Source organism: Chelonoidis abingdonii, chromosome 6, assembly GCF_003597395.2.
Source record: "Chelonoidis abingdonii isolate Lonesome George chromosome 6, CheloAbing_2.0, whole genome shotgun sequence".
Lineage (NCBI taxonomy): Eukaryota > Metazoa > Chordata > Testudines > Testudinidae > Chelonoidis > Chelonoidis abingdonii.
The window spans coordinates 59,457,143-59,479,098 of record NC_133774.1 but is presented as its reverse complement, the minus strand read 5'-3'; the positions used below and the strand labels follow the sequence as shown (position 1 = coordinate 59,479,098).

General features: G+C 36.1%; 1 protein-coding gene across 1 annotated transcript in view; it reads right to left on the bottom strand.

The window, feature by feature from the left end:
• Positions 1 to 21,956, bottom strand: part of ADGRV1 (adhesion G protein-coupled receptor V1) — a 460,423-nt gene that overhangs the window by 349,229 nt on the left and 89,238 nt on the right. The window contains exons 29-41 of the mRNA XM_032764111.2: positions 21,643 to 21,782; positions 20,064 to 20,673; positions 18,882 to 19,097; positions 17,286 to 17,501; positions 15,627 to 15,871; positions 13,605 to 13,786; positions 12,026 to 12,837; positions 10,198 to 10,407; positions 5,606 to 5,736; positions 5,224 to 5,323; positions 4,162 to 4,341; positions 1,033 to 1,196; positions 205 to 298 (exon numbers count right to left, since the gene is read on the bottom strand). Of these exons, the coding sequence (XP_032620002.2) occupies positions 205 to 298; positions 1,033 to 1,196; positions 4,162 to 4,341; positions 5,224 to 5,323; positions 5,606 to 5,736; positions 10,198 to 10,407; positions 12,026 to 12,837; positions 13,605 to 13,786; positions 15,627 to 15,871; positions 17,286 to 17,501; positions 18,882 to 19,097; positions 20,064 to 20,673; positions 21,643 to 21,782 (3,300 nt within the window). The remainder of the gene's footprint in view (positions 1 to 204; positions 299 to 1,032; positions 1,197 to 4,161; positions 4,342 to 5,223; positions 5,324 to 5,605; positions 5,737 to 10,197; positions 10,408 to 12,025; positions 12,838 to 13,604; positions 13,787 to 15,626; positions 15,872 to 17,285; positions 17,502 to 18,881; positions 19,098 to 20,063; positions 20,674 to 21,642; positions 21,783 to 21,956) is intronic.

The following is a 21,956-nucleotide window of genomic DNA, read 5'->3' as shown; positions in this document are numbered from 1 at the left end:
CCCATAAAATCACCCCACCATTTGTCCAAATCCCAAGAAATGTAAGCCTTATGATTTTGCACAAGCCACCTTTTCAGTTATTTTTGCCTTGACCGTACCTTAAATCATTATACTACTTTCATAAAGATAAATACAACGCATTATTATATATATACAATTCATATAAACTGTGAAATAAATATGGCACTGATACAGATGTTGTACCCAGTCTGGGAGGGAATGACATCAAAGGATTCATGATGAGTTCAACTGACGTTAAATTAACCAGGAAGAATTCTTGCACTTCTGGTATATCATCCTGCAGAACAAAAGCACAGTAAATTCTCCTTTTATGATCCTTTAAGATGTGAGTCAACCAAAAAACAACACTTACCTTATGCCCCAACGATTTTAAATTATATTAGACTTTATTCATTTGTTCCTATCCTCTTAAAATACAATTATTAGGTCTGAAATTGATCCTCATGTAATATGTTTGAAATGAAGTATTATATTTTTTAAAAAGACACTACCATGACAAAAAAAAACTGAATATATTCCTGAACACAAATTTAATTGTGAATTTAAAAAGCACTAGAAGTACCCACTGAAAAAGAAAAGTATGTAGCAATCAGTCCATATAAGTCTGGAGGCAATGAAGACAATTCTGAATTCTAGGTAGAAATTGAAGCTTAATGAGAGTTTGATTCCATTCATGCATGTTTAGTTGTAGCCACTCTCTGTGCTTCCATGTTTCAGATTAGGGCAAAAAGATCCTTGCATTATTTCTTCTGAGCAGCAATGAAACAGTATACAGCATGAAATGACAAACAAGTTGCGGGAGTTAAGACCCTGATTGTGCACCCACTGAAGTCAAAGACAATTGTGTATTAGGCTGACCAGATAGCAAGTGCGAAAAATCAGGACGGGGAGGGGAGGGTGTAAGGTAATAGGAGCCTATATAAGGAAAAGCCCCAAATATTGGGACTGTCCCTATAACATTGGGACATCTGGTCACCCTATCATGTATTAATGACAAGGACTAAGATTTACCTCTAGAATAGTAACATTTATAGAAGCTGATGTTTCTCCTTCCCCTAAAAGCAGCCAACCAGACATAGGTATGTAATCAACTCCTGGTTCAGCCAAGGTCCCTTCTGTCTGATTCCTTACTCTGAGCAATCCTGGCACTGTTGCATATGTAACATTGATAACACCTAGAAAACGTGGAACAAAACAAAAAAAGTTCTTATATTTTAATTCCTATTTAACTACAATCCAAATAGACAAAACAGACACAGTGCAGGAGAGGGGAGCATTATCCTCATTTTACAGATGGGCAACTCCATCAGGCAGATTAAGGACCTGATCCAAAGCCCATTGAAGACAATGGGAATCACTTCATTGGCTTCAGTGTGCTTTGAATCAGGCTCTTAGTGACTTGTAACAGGTCACCGAGGAAGTCTGTAATCTAATCCCAGTCCAGTGCCTTAACCTCAAGACCGCCTTTCTTCCCTCTTCCAAAGGCAAAAAGGCTTCAAGACCTTGTTTTTTAAATACTTTACTAATTTAAAAGTGATTTGCAAACAGGAGAAAATGTGAGTTTGTGAGTATTTTTGCTGAGATCTTTCTTTCCCTCCTCCTAGCAAAAAGGGGAGTACAATCTAATTAAGAAGTTTAGGGTTTGACACAGTAAAAACTAAATGGATACATACACAAAATAAAAACTATTTCCCCGTGCTAATTTTCCCCTACTGTTATTCACGCCTTCTTGTTTGAAATAGGCCATCCTGATTACCACTACAAAAGTTTGTTTTCTCCTGCTGACAATATTCCACTTTAATTGATTAGTCTCCTTAGAGTTGGTATGGCAACACCCATTTTTTATCTTCTCTGTATTTTATATATATCTATATCTGTATCTAGATATATCTTCCTACTTTATTTTCCACTGCATGCATCTGATGAAATGGGTTTTTGCCCATAAAAGCTTATGCCCAAATAAATTTGTTAGTCTCTAAGGTGCTACAATTACTCCTCGTTCTTTTTTCCAAAATGTTCTGTTTCAGCTTCTCTTGCACTAGAATGGTGGATGAGCACAGCCCTCTAACCATCCACCTTCCTACCCACACCTTCTATTCCTTATGCCATGTTCTAGAATAGAGACCTTTCAAAGGGGCTTAAGGAGTTAGGTACCCAGCTACCGTTGAAAGTGAGTTTTTGAAACTCCCAGCCAATCTCTCTACTTTATTCTTGCCACTCTCTGTCCCCTTTTCTTTTACATCTCCATTCTTTTCCCCCTTTTTCAACTTTAAATCCCTCTTTTGTTCTGTTTTTATTTAATTCTTATTTCTTTTCCTAGTTGTTCCCCCTTCCTTCCCCTCAGACAATACAAGCAACAAACAAGGTTTGATTCATTCTGAAACACAGTGTTGCAAATTGCATCCATCAGAAGCCAAGTGTCAGAAATGCAGTATCACCACTTATGATCAATACTAAGTGACAGACTAGCTAGTCCATTAGAACAGAAAACTACCAATTTCCTGATATTTGAAGATGGTGGGACTGAATGGCTATTTGTGTTATGAACATCTGCCACTTGGTTACAATCTAATTTATAATATACCACTGCAAAAAATATCTGAGTAATCAAAGATTTACCTAAATGGACCTCTTCTAAAAGAGAAATGGAAAGTAGCTGCATTCATCAAGGAATAATCATTTGAAAACTACTCATAATCCCTAACAATATTTTATGTTTGATGAGAAAACAAAAAAAATGATGGAAACCTAATTGAACTTAGGGAAATTTGACTCTGGCTCAGTCCTTCACTTCTTGTGCTAGAAGGAGTTGGGAATATTATAGCGGTGATACCTGCAACTGCTCAGAAAGAGGGAGATTTTGTCCTAGTGTATAAGTAATAATTATTTTTCACATCGGTTGGTCTCTATGCTGTGTCATAGCATAATGGTTAAGCAGGTGGTGAATTGTAATTACTACTTCTGATTAGCTAAAAATTGCACCCACATTTATTTTACCCTGCCTCTCCTACCCCACCTCTCCAAACCCTGCCTTGTTGTTCATTCTATCCAAATGTTATGTCTTCTCCTTTAGAGAATTAACTCTCTGGGGCAGGAACAGTAATTTACTAAATATAGGCTTGGAAGGATTAGATATTTATCAGTAAATGTTGGTAAACATTGAGTTGCTCATACACATACTGACGAAAAAATATTTTTACCCATAATAATAAAAATTTACAGAGAAGTAAAAAAAATGCTTTTTAGGAACTTATCAGAGACTTATGTAGGGCTATTTATGTTGTACATTTTGACATGTAATGCTGACAATTTATGTTTTAACAGTTATAAAACTAACTTTTTGAATCTCAACATCTACTGTCATTAAATAATTATTGTATAACCATCCCACTGCCTGACCCTGTTACAATTTCTTGCCTTTGTGAAATTTTAAATCAATAAAAATTAAAAACCACTTAAAATAAACACTGATATTATCCATTGAAATTATTTTAAAAAACTGAATTCTGCCAAGCCTAATTGTATATTTGTATCGTGATTGGCACTATGGGGCCCCAGTCTGTTCTACCACAACACAGCTGATTATTATTATTACATAATAATAATAATATTAACAACAACAACAACAACAATAAAGCCACAGGGACACAAGTATCTCTCATAAACACCCAAACAGCTTTAAGAAATATCTCTTGAAGGACCAACACGTCACCATACTGGGCAGTAAGGTTCTTCAAAAAGGGGCAGGAGGCGGGAATGACAGTAAAAATAGCAGTTTCATGAAGACCTAGGTTTAAAGGCCCATTCTCCCCGCCACTTGTGTGGTTTTTGCAGGGACTGGTGGATCACAACAAAGCACTGTTATGCAGGGAGAAGTCCTTCCCTGCAGGTACTTAGAGGTGACGGGATTTGGGTACGTTTCTGGAGGGGACTGACTAAAATTGAAAGCAAGAATATTTGGTTACTGTCCTCTCTAACCTTTCGCTGCAACTACATTTTTCTAGTAAGATTCTGAAAGTAAGAGAGCAGACACAGAGATGAACATTTGATTCATCTGACTCCCATTGACCTTTTCTGTCCGAACAAGAATGTGTTGCAGAAGACACACAAAAAGTCTGTATCTAGAGAAATTATACAAACCTAAAGACCCAAATTCTCTGCTGATGAAAAGTTCAATAGTTTTGTTTGCCTCTTGGATCAAAACCATCCTGGATGAAGAGGCAAAGTTCAAAACTCCATGTGGTTCATCACTGGCCTCTATTGTCAAAACAGCTTCATACCCTTGGCTATCCAAGACAGCAGTACCCATTGAAGAAACGCCTGTAAAACAATCAATGGAGTAACTACACAGAATGTTAAGGAGCTGAAGTTATTTTTTTTAATATTAGCAATGGCGGTTTGTATTACTATTTCCTGAAACATGCCATGCAGTCAATCATATTCCCAGTACAACAAATCAGAGAGAACATGACAGCATCTGTTGCGTTTCCATGGCCAGCGCGAATCCATACATGTTCTACAACAAATATAGCACAATACAATAAACCTATATCTAATGAAACGATAATATCAAATGAGAAGACAGAATATCATCCAATGGATATTCATATGATGGGTAATTACAGGGTAAGGTTTGATTTTGCCAGTCTGGTTGTGGCACCTTGAAGCAAGAACTCCTGTGCAAATCTAGTCCAGCTTTAGTAATGGATGTTTGTTTAATAGTGACTACGTGCAGAGAAAATGCAGATCTAGATGCTTCTCCCACAGCATAATCTGAATGGCAGGAATAGAATCTACTGCCCTCCTTGTATGCAGAAATCAACAGTCAATGGGGAAGTCTCCTTGTGACAGTACAAGAAGAATTGTCTTAACAGATATAAATAGTGGCTTATTTCATAGCAACTATAACCAAAAGGCATTAATGGATCCAATTCTGCACCTATTTACAGGAGTGCAGCTCCCACAGAATTTGCTGGGCAGAGTTGAGCCCACTGTAAAACCAATCAAAACATACCAGTCAGAACACTTTAGAGCCAGTATGCACATAAAGAAGGACCACCTAACTTCAGTACATGGAAACAAATTTTCACAACTTAAGAAATAGAGTACAAGGCTTTAAAAAGTCACAAAATAAATTAAAACAATAATGCAAATTACATCCTTTTCCCCTTTGAGATTCACCATGCTACACTTTTGCTTTACCTTGAGTTCTGATGTCATATAGGACTACTTGGTATTCTTCCTTTTCTTCAGGAATATGGTCATCCAGCAGATGAACACAGAATGTTAGATTCAATGACTCCTGTTCATTTTAAGTGGCAAAATAGATTAGTTACCACTGTACAAAACCCAGGGCACTATCTGTCACAGATTTTGAATGATTCGTTCCAAGAAGTTTTAAATTTAAAATATCATAAATTAAAAGCTCCCTACAATTCGGACCTCTAAGATAGAGAGCTACAACAATCAAATAGGACAGGAAATAATTCTATTTGGAAAGGTGTTCACCCCTTTCCAGTTCAGCATTCATTTCAATATTATCTCTAGCTTTTCTGCTGAACACAGTTACTCTGTATGGGGTTACCTCGGGAAAGAAAAGTACTCCAGAATAGTTTTCAAAGGTTTGATCTAGACGACGGCCAACAATTTTCCAATTAACAGTAACATTTCCCAGTCCAGGAGCAGTTCTTAGGATGTGGAACTGCAATTGTTCCCCTAGGAATAAAGAACATAATAAAATGTTTGCTGTAGGGAAACTGCCTTGCTGAGTATCAGTTGTATAAGAATCAGAAGCATGCATTCCATAATCATGGTAACTTTTCAAAAACCAAGAAATTCAAATACCCACTGATACTTTACAGTGAGTCCTACTAGGTAATACACGTTTGCTTTTACCATAAAAGAAGAAGGGGAAATCCAAATTCTAAACCTTTCAGTTCTGTTTTTAGTTCAGTTTTGAAAAATGTAATGGAAAGAGCTATCAAATGCATGCTAGGACTTATAAAGCAACTACAGTATAAAGACAAAAATGAATACCCACCAGAACATGCACAAACACCAGAACAATGGCAATCCATAGACTATGCAAGATAATAAATGCTGTATGTACTAGCTATGACAAGTAAATTCCTATAGCAGTTCACTGGCAAGAAATATACATGTTGCTAATATGCACTGTAATGTAATTTTCCACAATGCATGCACAAAAATGCTTGCAATTACCTGTAAATTCCAGTTATGTGAGTTTTAACTTAAATCATAGCATCAGTTACAGATTTTTAAAAATACAAAAGAAATTTTTCACAAAACGTTAATGGCTTCCTATGATTTCCCAAGACATACTAACTATATCAATCGACCAAAGTGCTGTCAATATTAATTTATAAAATATACAATAATTATACTTTTGGTATTTCTAGCATTCAGTCTAATGGACAATGTAACAAAAAACTAATGAACAGTATAGCAATCATCGCAAAATGTATGAAAAACAAAAAGATAAAAATAAGCTCATAAATATAAAAAGATGGCTTGAGGCTTTATATATTGTATCAACATAAGATATATATTAGCATATATAGTTGGGGCATGAACATATATATGTATACATACACATTATATGACAGATGTTTATTTCTAAAACATAAGCATACTGCATATGTATTTCAACAGCATTTTTCAGGTGCACAGTGTTTAAGCTTGCCAGTACATACAGTATTGCAATGGCTTCTGAAAGACAGAAAAATGTGCAGAAACCTACGGTATCAAGATATCTAGGTATATTAATACAACATATCTCTTAGCTGTCTGAAGGTTTTATGCTCCATCATTCTTATTCACTGAGATATAAGAAAATGCATGCAGCTAAGATTATCTGTTTTCTCCTCAGACCATATTTTAGGGTTCAGTATTTCTACTGCCAGAAAATGACTTTCTGACCAGTTTGTATTAGAGATATTCAAAGAAATGATTTAGAATTTTTCTCATTGTTGCTAATCCTGAGCATAATCAAACCCATGGAACTACATGGTTCAAGCTGCCTCTGAACAAACCCAGATGGAGGACAAAAGAGGGGAGAAGGTAAAGCTGGCTGACAAAGGACCAGGTGCCTCTATATCTATATGAAACTACCACTCACAGAAGAGGCAAGATTCTCCTCATTTCCTTTTTTACCCTGCAATTACTTTTCTCTGACTAATAGTCCAGTGCAAAACCAGTTTATGTGGCCAGCTAGGCCTTGTATCTCTTACTATTGCATAAAATGGGCATATGATTTGACCAGTTGGGTGTATATCATGATATGATACCAATGTGACTCCATTGTTTTTTAACGGAACTCTTCCTGGATTATAGTGTGAGAGATCTGAGCCAGATCCAAAGATGCACCTGAGCTCAGCCTGGTGCAGCTAAAAAAGGGAAGGAAAGGTATGTGGCTAAAATGGCTTTACACCACATTGGCTTCTCATGATCATAGGGTGTACAGGGCTGGAGGGGGGTGGTCCAGTCCTGTGTAATTTAGAGCAGCCTTGTGACAGGATACTTGTAAGTAGTAGTATGCTGCTAAAATTGACAGGAAGGACATCATAAAATTATTCTAGATATTTTCTGTTCTGTTGAAGAACCACTGTTATCCCATATTTGCCCATCTCTGAAATGAGATGGAAATTAGTTATTACTGGTAATTTTAGGAGACCACAATAGAAATAATTTTTAAAGAAGCAGTATAAATAATTTTAAGAAAATATGTAAAATATACAAACATAAAATTAAGCCCATTTACAATAAAGTAGAATAGTATATGTATTTAGGCATCAGCATTTCAGATATTTGAAGTTAACTCCTGGAATTGTGCTGATGTTCACACCTCGCCTTACGTTGCTCCATTGCTGTTTCTGATAGAAAAGACAGTTCAAAATCTACTGAATGTGACATCGTTATGATTGTGTTCCTGAAGAGCAGTGAACCTGAGTATATACAACAGATCTATGGTTTCCAAAGAGGAACATCATCATATTGTTTAACACTGCACTGAAACACATTCTATCCTATTTGAGAATTTTTCACATCCATTTCAAAACAAAATCAATACTTAGTATATCACACTAGTTATTTTAGTACCACACTGCAAAATGCACAAATAAGACACAGCATATTTCAAAATCATATAATACAATACAATGATTTTTCATTGTTCACAACAAAATGAATTATGATGTGGGAATCTGTTACAGTGTGCACTCATCTTGAGCGCTCATTAATCAAAAATTAATTGGATTAACAATTCAAATCTAAGTGAACACTTTTACTGATTCTGAGAAGTCCATTAGTGACCAGTATTACTACGATTTTTGGTTGTCACATACAGAAAGAACTCAGGTAAAAGTGAGCATTAGGAATACAGTTTCTGCCTTCAGTAGACTGCAACAAATATAAAAGGATCTCTGGAGACTGAAAATGTTTCATTAGGTCAATTTCACTTTTTTTTCCTATTTTAATTTTTAGTGTCTTACCCAAGTCTGAAGATTTATACATTCTGATTTGTATGTGGCTTAGGGATAGTGAATACCTGCCTAAAAATGTGTGAGATGTACAATATTTTTATCTTGAAAATATTTTTTTAAACTGATGGATAGTGAAACTATTTAGTGATACAGTAAATATTACATAACATGGCATTTGGAGTTGTATTGTCTGGTAACAATAGCATTGTTTCAGCACAAGAAAAAACAGGTATTAAAGGACAAAATCAAGCTCTACATATGCCCCATGAAGACCTAGTTCACTCTTTTTAACCAAGAGATTCTATAGGATTATTTTTTCTTGCTGCAAGCCAATGCATTCTTGTTCTTGAGTAGCTGGAGAATCAATGCTTAGTGGATATCCAAATATAATAACAAAGCATTTCAGTTCCAAAGTACCAGTTTTGGTACCGTTCTGTAAATTAATTTTAATCAGTTGAAAAGACTCATGAGGGTCACCATAATCTCTGGTACCAAAACAGTTTCTGTTAATTCCTTGTGCTCATTGATGGCTCTTCTTAGCTTGTCATATTATAGCTAGTTTGACATGCTAATCAGAACCATTAATGCAGAGGAATAAAGATGAAAACTGACGCACACACCAGCACAGAATCAACAAAAACCACCTACATAAAATTTTCAAAAAGAATTATAATGTTCTTTCACGTACAGCAATTAACATAGTTGGTTTACAAAGATCCATTGAGAATTTTTTTTTCAACAAAAAAGTACAATATACACATAACCTGGGAAATAAATGTTTGTTTTGTTCAGTTTGTCTTGACAGACTGCTCATCAAATTTTACAGGAATATAATGCAGTAGCCCTTTTAGATTCAAGCAAAAGACAAACCAAGGCAATCATCATCATCTGAAAATACAGCAAACCTTTAGACCAAACATGCAATGTGTCCTTTTAAGGCACTAGTAGAAAAACATTTTGTCCAATTCAAACTCTTATAGTTCTTCTTGAATGTCCACATGACACTATTTTAAGCCTGACAAAGACAAGAAAGGACTAATATACCCCAAATTGGTGGCTACAATCAATAATACAAGTGGTAATTCACCCACTAGCAGGGCAATGAGGGAGTGAAAAAAAGAGGAAAGATGTGCTAACCCTTAACAAGGTCCCAATATCTTTTTAGTAGTGTCTTTCAGAATATTTAAAGCAGGTGAGAATCATTAACAGATTCTATACTATTTTATATGAAGTTATACATAAGACCACTGCTAGATATGCATAGGTACCTATATAATATGAAGTCAAAAGCAGTTGTAACAAGGTGCAGAACTTGGCACTAAAAAAAATAACGGGAAAAGTTAAAAAGGGGCTACTAGGTGACAAGTGACAAGGTGTGAGCTTCAGAAAGCAAATGGGAAGTACTGCTGAAGTTATATAGCATGTTTTGAATCCAATCTCTCTCTATCCAGTCAATGGGTATACTGAGCCTTATATCTGAAAGACATCTAAACTACAATGGAACACATGAAGGGTAGCTAGATAGTCTTTTGTTTGCATATACCCAATGGTTCTCTGATTACTTTTACCAACACAATTAAATGGACAAACAATATAAGTCCTCATTAAGAGAAACTATGAATAAGGAAGTTGATTGCAAATGGAGCTAGTGAGGTCAGCATAAAGAGGAACCCACCTTCATGACCAATAACAGATCTAGATGCTGTCTGAAAGCTAATAACTCCTGCCACATTGTCATTAGCCAGAATAACCACAGTGACGGTGTCTGAGCTAGGAAGAATACGACTTCCTCCTTCAGTGTGGGTAAGGTTGATTATAATATTTTCATTATTCTCTGGCTCTGGATCATCTAATATGGTCAATGTGACCATCTTTTTAGTTTCACCTGTAAGGAAAATAGAAGAAAATATAGATATCAAAGCCATAACAAATGACATACTGGATAGCCATCTGTCTTGGATGGTTTAGACATAACAAATTCTGCAAAAATTATGTTTGTGTCATGCTGAAATTCTGCATCTTGGCAGAGGGGGTTGACTAGATGACCGTGCAGTCCCTTCTAACCCTATGATTCTACACTTTCAAAAGGGGCTTAATCTTCCTCTTTGTTAGGAAATATTTAAAAATATATAAATTATGTAAATCTATACCACTGCAACAACTATTGAACGTACCTTGTAAATTATAACAAATAGCCTTCAAACAAGAAATAATTAACTTTTGAGTGCTCAGAATACTTTAATCACTCAGCATTTACTTCAGCTTTTTAACTCTATTTGGAAAAGGTGAGAGCTGTTCTTGTAAAAGAAAACAACAGTGTATCCTTTTCTCTCTAAGGAACTTAATTTGAATAGTCTGAGAGTTTAAATAACAATCCAAATGCTGTATATATAGGGGTGGGTACACACACACACACACACACACTTGTATGAATTGAATTTGATAGACTGACTCAGGGTTTGCATTCAACAATCCACTCACCCCACAACCCTTTCACATGGACTTGGTATCTACCTTCCATGCTGCCCAGTCAGACCAATACAACTAGCAAACTGTACAAGTCAATCAGTTCCCAAAAGACCATTGAAATCTCCAATACAATTCTATTGTTCAATGTATGTGAAATACCTAAGTACGTTTTAGGGTTATGAACATACTTAGTTACAAAATACATATTTCTTACTACACTGTCTTTTTAATTCTTTTTTAATCTGTTTAGTATGAAGTTTTTTTATAAAGTACCAACAAAATTATATCTCAGTGTCAGAATTACTGTTGCTAGTCATTAGTTGGAGTTTGATGACTCATCAACATAAATGGCATAGTAAAAATGTGTATATTACACTCCCTTCAGTTGCATGTAAACTAACTATCGCAATCATTTCTCAAAATGATGTTTGTGTCATGCTGAATTGCATATAAGCAATGTCTGCCAATTACTCATTTTTCTCACTTGTAAACTCTTAGGTATGCTTCGTTTGTTGTGAAATTAATAAAATCTTTTAAAATAAAAAAGATGCTTTCATTTCAAGAACACAGCTAATTGCGGAAGCAGGAGCAGCCATCTTAAAAGTTTGGCTTTATAAAGATTAGTTTTTGCACTGAAGGATGAAAAAAACAACCACCACTTTGTGCCTCATCCTGACCTCACTTACACTGGTACAACTACTGCCTTCAGTGAAGTTATTCAGTGTAAATGAGATGAGAACCAGGACTTTACAGTGGAACATTCCCTCAAGGATCCAGTCATATTTACAAATTTTATATTACATTCATATATATTTTATTACAGGAGATTGGATCTTGAGGCTCATGCTGATGAGCTGCTAAAAATCACAATATGCTTGAGAATGTACATCTACCACACAACATAGTGTATCCCAGGAGGCACAGCTGAGCAGTAAATTGACACCCGGGTTTAAAAGTCAAGAAATCTACTTATCTAGGTCCCTCTACCTTTCTCCATCTAGAAAGGGAAAAAATGAATGTAAACCTTGCCTCACCTTCAGCAAACACCAGAATCTCACCATCACCTACAAAATCCAAGTTTTGGGTAGCTGTTCCACCAATCACACTCCATTCCACTGTCACCTGTCCCAGGCTGCCTTCTGTTCTGTGTATCATAAGCTGCACATTGGTATGAGGATGCTCTTCAACTTCCACATATAGACCTTTCTCTGTTGTATTGGGACTTACACTGTAGATCACAAACACTCCAAAGGCATCTCCATTCATCATTATGACAACTATGGAGGTATTTGGCTTTCCTATCATTGGATGGTTTTTTAAGCTGGCTGAGGTGTTCATCAGTTCAACCTTCAACAGGGATACAGCAAACTTCTCATCCAACTCCGGCAAATTGTCAGGAAGTATGGTAACTGTGAGATTTGCAAACTGTTCCCCTTCCAGCATTATGGCCCATTGACTTGTAACTGATTCGTAGTCACTGCCAGCAATGGCTTGTGCACCAAAAAGAGAGGACACACTGGTGACATTTTTCTTGTAGGTCCAGAATCCTGAGTTGTTGGTTACTGGGCTGATCCATGTCGTCAGCCAAAAACACAAAGGAAATTCAGAGGCACTAGAGAATGTAAAGGCTAAACATGCTTGTTCTTTTAGGCACTGAATTGCACAGGTGTGTAATGGATCACTTGCTGTTGAGACATTCACTTTAGTCCTTGACAGCTGGTTAGGAATTCCTTGCACAGGAAATTCATAGTAGGACAGTATATCCTGGCCTTGCTCTATTGCAAGAGCTACTACATCAACCTCAGAAGTACTGTAGAACACCTGCAGCTGACCAAATCTTCCCCCACTAAAAGATGTGGTGATAGATAAGAGAGTCATGTTAATAAGTGCAGACAGTTTTTCTTATATCTGTAGGTCTCTACATTAAGAAGAGTGACTTGAACACAAGTTATCAGCCTTTTCAAAACTGTTCAATGGTTTCAAATAATCTAAACACCGTTCAAAATTCATCCCCTCTGAAGCCGCTACTAGAATAATTTACTTGTGACCTTGTGTGGAAGGCACATTTGATTATTTATAGAACGTGTGATAGTTAATCATACATAGCAGAAACAATGCAGATTACTCCCTGCTAGCTCTGCTGGATGGCAAGAGAGAGAAGCCAGAGCTGTCCTGCCCTGTCTTCTGTCTCCTTCCAGTTATTCAGAGGAGGTCATATCACAGAAGAAATGCCTGTTCTCCCTCCCCCATGCTTGAGCCATGATATAGATAGCTTCTACACAGCCATATTGAGCCTGGCCCTCTTTTATTCTCCATCTAGACTCCTGGGAGCAGGGAACACTCTTGCCCTAAATGTTTATAAGAATTAAGAAGACAAAATCAAAAAGATGTTTCTTTATAGATGTTTATGATAAAGAGACATACTTGGTTTAAACTAAAAGAGCATCAATATAGGAGCCAAAGATTACTCTGGGTAGATGACAAGTTGAACGGTACAAGAAGGAAATAAAAACAAAATTAAAAATGAGAAAAAGCCCATGGAGTTGTAATTTCGCTAAAGACACAGGAGAAAGACCACAAATGCTTACATAAAAAAACAAACATTAAACAAACCTTCTCTTGATAGTTATGTGTGCAAATGAGCTTCTTTCCAGTGGCTCCTGAATTCGGTACAAGGCGTGATGAAAACAGACTGTTCCATATGGATTATCATTGGCAGGTATTATAATATTTGTCATGCCATCAAACCCAATAGCGCCTCCATTCGAGGCCTGGGTTAATTGCACATGGATAACCTAAAAAATATAATTAGATTTTCCTTAATAACATTATGTTGTGAAACCAAGATAAATCATGTAGGGCCAGCTAGGTTTGAACTATTGGCTCCCACTGGTGAGCAGTAATACACAGTCCCATTGACTGCAGTGGGAGAAAATGTTCATCAGTAACACCAAAGGGTTCATGATATAGCCCTTCATGTTTCTAAAAGTTCAGATTCAACGGGCTGTCTAAGTGCTACGTGTTCAACAGAAAACAATACAGATTAAAAGATTAACACAGAAGTGTTCTGGGTAAGCAGTGAGTTGCACAGCTTCAGTTATCACTGAATCAATTTAAGTCATGTTCCTATACTCCTATCTACCCATTAAAGTCTGAGGAATCTGATTTTTGGGATTCTGCTGGCTTCCCCCCATAGTCATTCCAGCATTCCATCATAGTAAGTGAAAAAAGTAAAAGGTAGAGTTATTACTATACAATATGATAAACAGCATTGCTATAACTTCAGAAGGTGTGTGCCATACGTATATTATCAAGGGATATGAGGAGCTACAATCCCTGAAACACATGACAGACACTGCGTAAGACACAGTGAAGATTTCTTCTCCCCGCTACTGCTAAGAAGTACAATTGTCAGGGATATACTCCCTGCCCATAACCCAAATTCATACTACCTGTAAAACATGATCTACGCTAGTGGAAATCTCTACAACACCTCTTTTAATGTAGTCTGAAAACCCATGGTTGGTTAGATTTTACATGCATGTAGAAATCCCATCAATTGGTCAGAATATTTTAGTGCATGAAAAACTTGCATGCATTGGTTTGCATGCAAAAAGTTTTGTGTGCACAAAAAGCCCTAAAACTTATTTATTATATTCCTTATCATACATACTGTTGCATGATACAAACTATAGGCAATTTTGTAGAGCAAAAGGTTCTCTATCTAATTAAAAATAGGGAAGACACCCTGAAAGAGTCTAAACATAGCCACAGAGTCAAGAGAGCTTGTTTTAATTAGTTTAATAATTTATTTTAACATGATGCTGGTGTAAACCAAACTAGACAGAGAACTCTTTTTGGTCTCAGGATTATTTTCATTTCTGTATTTAAAAAAAATACTGAAATACTATATTTTCTCAGGCTCATAACCAGAATAGTTCAGAAGAACTAAAACTTATAATAAAATAGGAAACTCTTTCAAAACTCCATACCAAGTCAGACACAAAATATAAGTTACTCAAAAAATATGCAGACTTAAATTTGAAATCACTTTCCCTCTTAGTTATACTGTACAATCTTTAGTAACGTCTGATCATATTGTATTAATTTCTTTCCCAACCCCATAGCACTGTTTCTCTCTAAATTATATAATGGTCCATGTTCAGCCCTTGTGTAAATGGGTGTAACACCACTGACTTCAGTTTTGCCTTACCATGGGTCAGATTTAACCACTGCAATTCATCCATATTGTAACCAGATGTGTAGTTTTATTTCCCATACATATTGCAATATAATTCTAAGATGTTCAGCTAGATAGTGAATCAGGTTCAATGTATCTATCACTAGTAAACCAAACCTAAGAAAAAGATTACATTGCTTAGATAGTCAATATATTTGTGAATAAATGAGAATCTTATAGAATAAGAAGAAGAATATCAGCAGCAAGGATCAAAGAATAAATACTAATTAGTGTATCTGAAAATTGTTTTATAATTTTCCAGAACAGTATTTTCAGCTTGATTTCCCTTTGTTTTGAATAAAATCTCTAGGTTTTAACCCATCACTATATAAAACAGAGAAAATAAACACTTCAGGACAGTGTCATTCCAGGTAGGGTCTAGATGTTCAACTCACCTCTTGGATTTCTGGATCATCATCAGCCAGGATCTCTAACAACAGCGTCTGAATGGCTTCCCCATGGGCAAAGGTAACATTACCTGAGACAACAAGCAAGTCACCAGTAGCAAGCTGTCCGTTAATGGTGGCAATCCACTGAATGGTAACATTGCCGAGTGTCCCAGCATTGCGGATTATTGGCAAGTTTACTATCATCGAATTGAACTCTGGCTCTTCCACAGTGAGTTCATTGATCTGAAAAACTGAAGTACATGGTAGAGAGGTTTATTTCCTCATCACCTACACTGAGGCTGAAGGAATCAAAAATTCCTCATCAAAATTGTTTGTTCATTTTGCTGAAACCATTTGCAGCACATACATCCTGCAGAATTAAACTACTTTTAATTTATTTTATTTGACATGAGATTATAATTGGTGTTTGTGAAATGGAGAGGCTAAATCTACTAGCTCTGTCTATATATGGTTCAGGTAAGTGATGGGTAAACTCCCACACATATCAGGAATCTTTCACTACATGTTTACTAAGAACTGAAGAGAGGGACATTAAGAGCCACTTCGGATCACCTTTCCTAGCAAGAGAACAGAAACAGCAATCAGATAGAGCTAATCTAAATATTTCACACTAAAAATATTTTCTCAAAAATGTTTTGTCCTCCAAATCAGAGATTTTTCACAAAAATTAGGGGTTTTACTATATCTTTTTTTAAAAAAAGGAACAAAGAACAAAATAGTCATTTTTCATTATTTTAAAATCACCCTTTTTCTGTCTTTTCCTTTTTTGCAGTGACAAAATGGAAATAAAAAACAGAGGGAAAGAGGAAAAGTCAGAACACAAGGAAAAGTCAAGATGCCAAAAAATGAAGATTTTTGTACAAAAACGTTTAAAAAGGAATTTTCATAAAAAATTTAAATGAGCAAAAACTTTGTTCTTTTTCAAACCTGCAGAATGAAAATTACTCTGAATTTTTTCCCACGCAATTTCCCCATTTCTCTCATCAGTTCTACTGTAAAGATAGCATGTGTCAGTGGGAAAAAATTCCATGGAAAATAGTAATATGTAATTTCCTCTAAATATGTGATTTTTTTCAACTCCCAGTTGTTTAAACATGATATTGGTTTACTATTTAGTAATGCAGGAGACTGGATGGTTTACGGGGTTAGTGACGGCACACAGAGCTTTCATTTCTAGGTCACTGGTTTAAATCCACTCCAGGTTTGCAGTGAGGTATCTTGATCAAAAAAAAAAGGGATTTCTAAACTGCTGGAAATTCTGGACATTTGTTTTTGTCCTAAGCAGGATAAAAAGTAGAAATATCAACATTTTTCCATGGAATTTCAAAAAAAATTCCATTAGATTATATCGAAACATTCTCATTTTAATTGAAATGAAATGTTTCATTTTGTCTTGGTTCAATATTAAACAGTGTTTCACTGAGCCTCCTGGGGCCTCCTGGGAGCTGTAATTAGGGTCCCTCCTGCACCCTTTCTCTTCTCAGGGCCAGGCTCCCTGGCCAGCATGTATTTCCCATAATACACAGCGATGGCTCAGCTAAGAGGGAGACCAGGGCACATCCTGGAAGATAATACATCCACAATATGTCTAAACAGATCTGTTGAAGAAGAGAGAGTAAAGACATTCAAATAAGTCCAATTTACCAAAAGATCCAAATGGATCATCAGAGGCCTCAATAGTAATGACTGATTGAGTCAATGCTCCAAGCAAGGCTCCTCCTGTTGTTTGATTCAGCAGCTGCACATGAAAAGTTTCTTCAACCTCAGGGTTGATATCATTAATGATATAAATTGGCACAGCTTTACTGGTTTCCCCTTCTAGTAAGACAACATCTGATGAGGCTACACTGTAGTCTTCACCTGTGCATAGAAAAACTACGTTGTTACCTAAGGAAACCTTTTAAATACAATTCATAAATGCTATTATTCCTATCTTAATTGCACATAGCACCCAATAAAACTCCCTTTTTTCTGCAAACCCAACAAATGCAGTAACTTTGCTTTTCTAGTGCTTGGTGGAGTCTGTGGCTTGGACAGCAGAGAAATGGTTGAAGCTCAGTTTGGACAAGATGGCGATCATACTGGTAAATCGGGGGAGCATTTGGAGATAGTGGCTGGTGTTGTCTAAACCCATTGTTGAATGGGATACGTCCATTCTATCAAAGTGGTTTCCAGTTTGGGGTTGTGTTTGTATTGTCAACTGCTCTTGACCAGAAGCACCTTTTTCCAAGTGGAGTTAGCTCACAGATTGCAACCATTTGCTCACTCTAGTAAGAGTGACCACACTGTGAAAACACTATTCAGGCTATACACAGTGACTGGTTTAGCTGAGTGATTAGATTAGTAGCTGATGAGTTGCTGTAATGGGAGCTGCTGCATCCCCATTACCCACTGAATTATTAGCTTATGCTTCAGCAGCACTCTGTCCCGCCACACAACCCTTACCTCCGGATCAGCTAGCTCAAGCTTAAACCGCCACTTAACTTGAGCTAGAGACTTGTGTGTGTAGACCCCAGGTTACAAGCAACACTTGAGTTATAGATTTGAGCTAATATTGTAGTGAAGACAAGTCCTTAGCAATAATTTAACTATAATGTTTATATAAAAGATGACAATCAACTTAAAAATCAGATACCTGCATGGAATTATTTTCCCTATTATTGTTACAAGTAACTTCAGAGTTTACTACAGCTGAAAGAGAGTAAAGAGAACATATTTCTCTAATGTGTCACTTTGTATGTCTTGATTTCTTAGTTTAATGTGATTATTCATGTGCTTAAACATTTGCAGGATCAAGGTCCAAGTGAAATAGTTTCCACTGTCTCTTTGGATTTTTCAGACAACATCAGGAGAGACATACCAGTTTTTAAAATAGTAAAATGTGGATCTATAAAAGCCCAAAATGGGAAGCTGAACTTAATCCTGAAACTGCTTTTAACTCATTTATTTAAATTGGTTTGACTCTAAAATAACAATGCCCCTTTTAAAAACCAGATGTGTATTACTCGCAGACATATAAACTACATATCCCTTAATAGTTTCTTTAATAATTGCTATTAACTAAAATGATATTTTTTTTCTGCTGGCATATAGCACAGGGCCTTTGTTCTTTATTACTCATTTACTACTCAAAGAAACTTCTCATTACTCCTGTTGATTTTCCTTGCTAGAGAGTATATGCTATGTATTGGATTGCAAACTTGATACAGTATGTATATTTTTACAATTCTCTTTTCTTACCAGCTCTTGCCGTTATTGGCACAGCTTTAAACTTCACAGAAACATCTGCAAATATTCCCCCAATTCTGGTCACATTGATGATCGGTCCAATGTAGTTTTCAGCAACTTGCACAGCAGGAGCAGACAGTTGAAGTGTTCCAAAAGCATCATCGTTGGCATTGATAATTACATGAGCTATTGTATCACCCTTAGGTCCAAGGCGAGGAGAATTCACAACTGAAATACAACCGGAACTTGGTGAGAGAGAGAGTCTAGGATCTCTATCGTATACCTACAGGCGATCTCAGAAACTTAGGTGGGTTTCATGGTATCTTATCAGTTGCCATCAGTCATCAACAAAACTAGTTTACTGAAAGTAGTCATAGTAGCACAGAGAGTATACTTCACAACCTTACTCAAAGTTTTTAGACAGTTTATTGAAATTATAATATAATAACAAATCCTGAAATGCAAAGCTTGATATTGTACTGCAGAAGTTTTCTATCACAGCCTCTGAAGTGATATATACATGAGCAGCCTATTTCTCAAAAAGGTGGGACAGTGCCAAATCATTAGTTATTCATTAATCTCTCTGTCGGGTCTGTAGCAATCATACTACAGTCTCTATCAGAGTATTATTTCTGTGGTTCTTATGATGAAATATACATAACCATTCACTCGCCCCACAGAGATATATTTAAAGCTTTCCTGCTTATCAAGAACCGGTAGGAGAATTAATTAGACAAGCTTGGCTGCTCTGAAGTGCAAATCAGTCTATAGTCTCCCAAACATCACTGAATGGCTGATCAGCACGCATTTTGTGTACTTAAAAGAAACACATAAAAGTTTATGATATAGCAAAGGTTAGCATGCAATATAATCTCAAACTGGTCATTTTACTATGCTATGCTTCTCAACAATAATGAGACTGGTGAACAGAACCTCATGCTAACAGTCAACCTTGTAATTTACACAGCCAGAGAGGCCTCAGTTAAAATAATACAAAAGGGACAAGAAATACAATCATATTGTTTTCAGTAACATCCTGACAAAGGAATATTTTAAGGTAATACATGGCCAGAACACCAAATGTAACACATCTGAATACATTTTGAGGTAGGAAAGCAAACTATAATTTTGCTAAAATTTTACTGAAATTACCAAGTCTCTAAAATGTACGCAATTAATATGTAAAGCACTTACTTGATCTATCCTGCACTCTTTCCACCAAAGCAACATTGAGTAGCTCCACAAACACAGATTCTGATCTCTCTGGATCCTTATCATCTAAAATAGGAAGAGTTATGCTAGCCTCACTTGTATTGGCTCTGAAGATCACAAATCCAGAAATGGGTATATAGTCTCTTTCCTGTGTTGCTCTGGCAACATTTGATTTCAGATACGGTGACTTTTCATCATCATCCATGGTTCTGTACGTTACTATGACTGTACCCAGGAGACCATATAATCGCACTATTGTTAGGGTGATGTTTTTCTTTTCTTCCTCAACTTTGATTGGTCTGTTTTTCTCAGAAAAGATGAAAATTCCATAAGGATCATCATTAGCTAGAACAGTTAATGTAGCATTACTACGAATTCCAAGACGACCACTGGAAACATTGATGATCAAAATAGAAAACATTTTATCCAGTTCAGGATACTCATCGGGTGAAACTTGCACTGTTATATTTGCTCTTCTTTGCCCTACATCAAAAGTTATATTGCCATAGGTAGAGATCAGATCTTCAGTAGGATCACAGACTATGATCCAATGCAAAGTGACATGGGACAAGGCCCCCTGATTTCTGACAACCTAAAGTGCAAAATATGAAAATTTAAATATTTTTGTACTATAAAGGGGAGGGAGAAGGATATTTCTCAAAATCCCAATCTCAGTCTATTGAAAGAGTTGCAAAACTGTGACATGATGGGTTAAATATGAACACCTATTGCAGATCGGTAACAATTACTGCCTGAGCTAGGCTGCATTCCCATCTTCTGTATTTGTCACTCTCTCTTTTAATATTTTGTAAGAAAATAATTCATACCATCAACAATTCTGTTTCTTTAATAAGAGATTAATATAGTAGAACTTCAGAGATATAGACACCAAAGTTACGAACTGACTGGTCAACCACACACCTCATTTGGAACTAGAAGTATGCAATCAACATGCATACGCATACATACACACACACACAAAATACAGTACAGTATTGTGTTAAACATAAACTACTAAAAAAATAAAGGGAAAGTTAATAAAAAATTGACAAGGCAAGTAAACTGTTTCTGTGCTTGTTTCATTCAAATTAAGATGGTTAAAAGTAGCATTTTTCTTCTGCATAGTAAAGTTTCAAAGATGTGTTACGTCAATGGCCAGTTGTAAACTTTTGAAAGAACAACCATAATGTTTTGTTCAGAGCCAAGAACACTTCAGAGTTACGAACAACCTCCATTCCCGAGGTATTTGTAACTCTGAGGTTCAAGTCTACCTAATATTTGAGTGGATGATAAAATACTATTTTTAAAATATCTGTTAACTCATATCATATTATTACATTACACTTGGATTATTAAATTACATCACACTTGTTGGATTATAAATTTGACCTTCTAAATTGGAGACAGTAATTATTAACTAAGCATTGTGAAAAGGATGTACAGTTTGTTCAAGTTACAATCATAAGACTACAACTCTGTGATAAAGGATCACAGAAACTCTAATGAAAGAAATAATAGAAGAGGATTGTGTAGCAATAGATGAAAAGCAAAGTGTAGTGACCTGAAGCACAATTACACTGTCTCCATCTTCAGGTTCTGTCCCATTGACCGAGAGCGACTCAGCGCTGAACTCAAACACACCATAAGCATCATCAGAGGCATCAATGGTCACTATGATGTGGGATGCTATTCCCAGGCTGGCTGTAGGTACAAATTCCAGGAAAGTTGAATTAGTTTTTCAGTATCTTCAGTTACACCAAAGCAAAAGCTAAAGTAGTAGTTTACTATGGGAACAATGAACAGAAGGCTTACTAATTGGAGGTAAATCTGTATCTAAGCAGTTTATGCGCACAGAAGAGTTTGCTCAGTTTTATA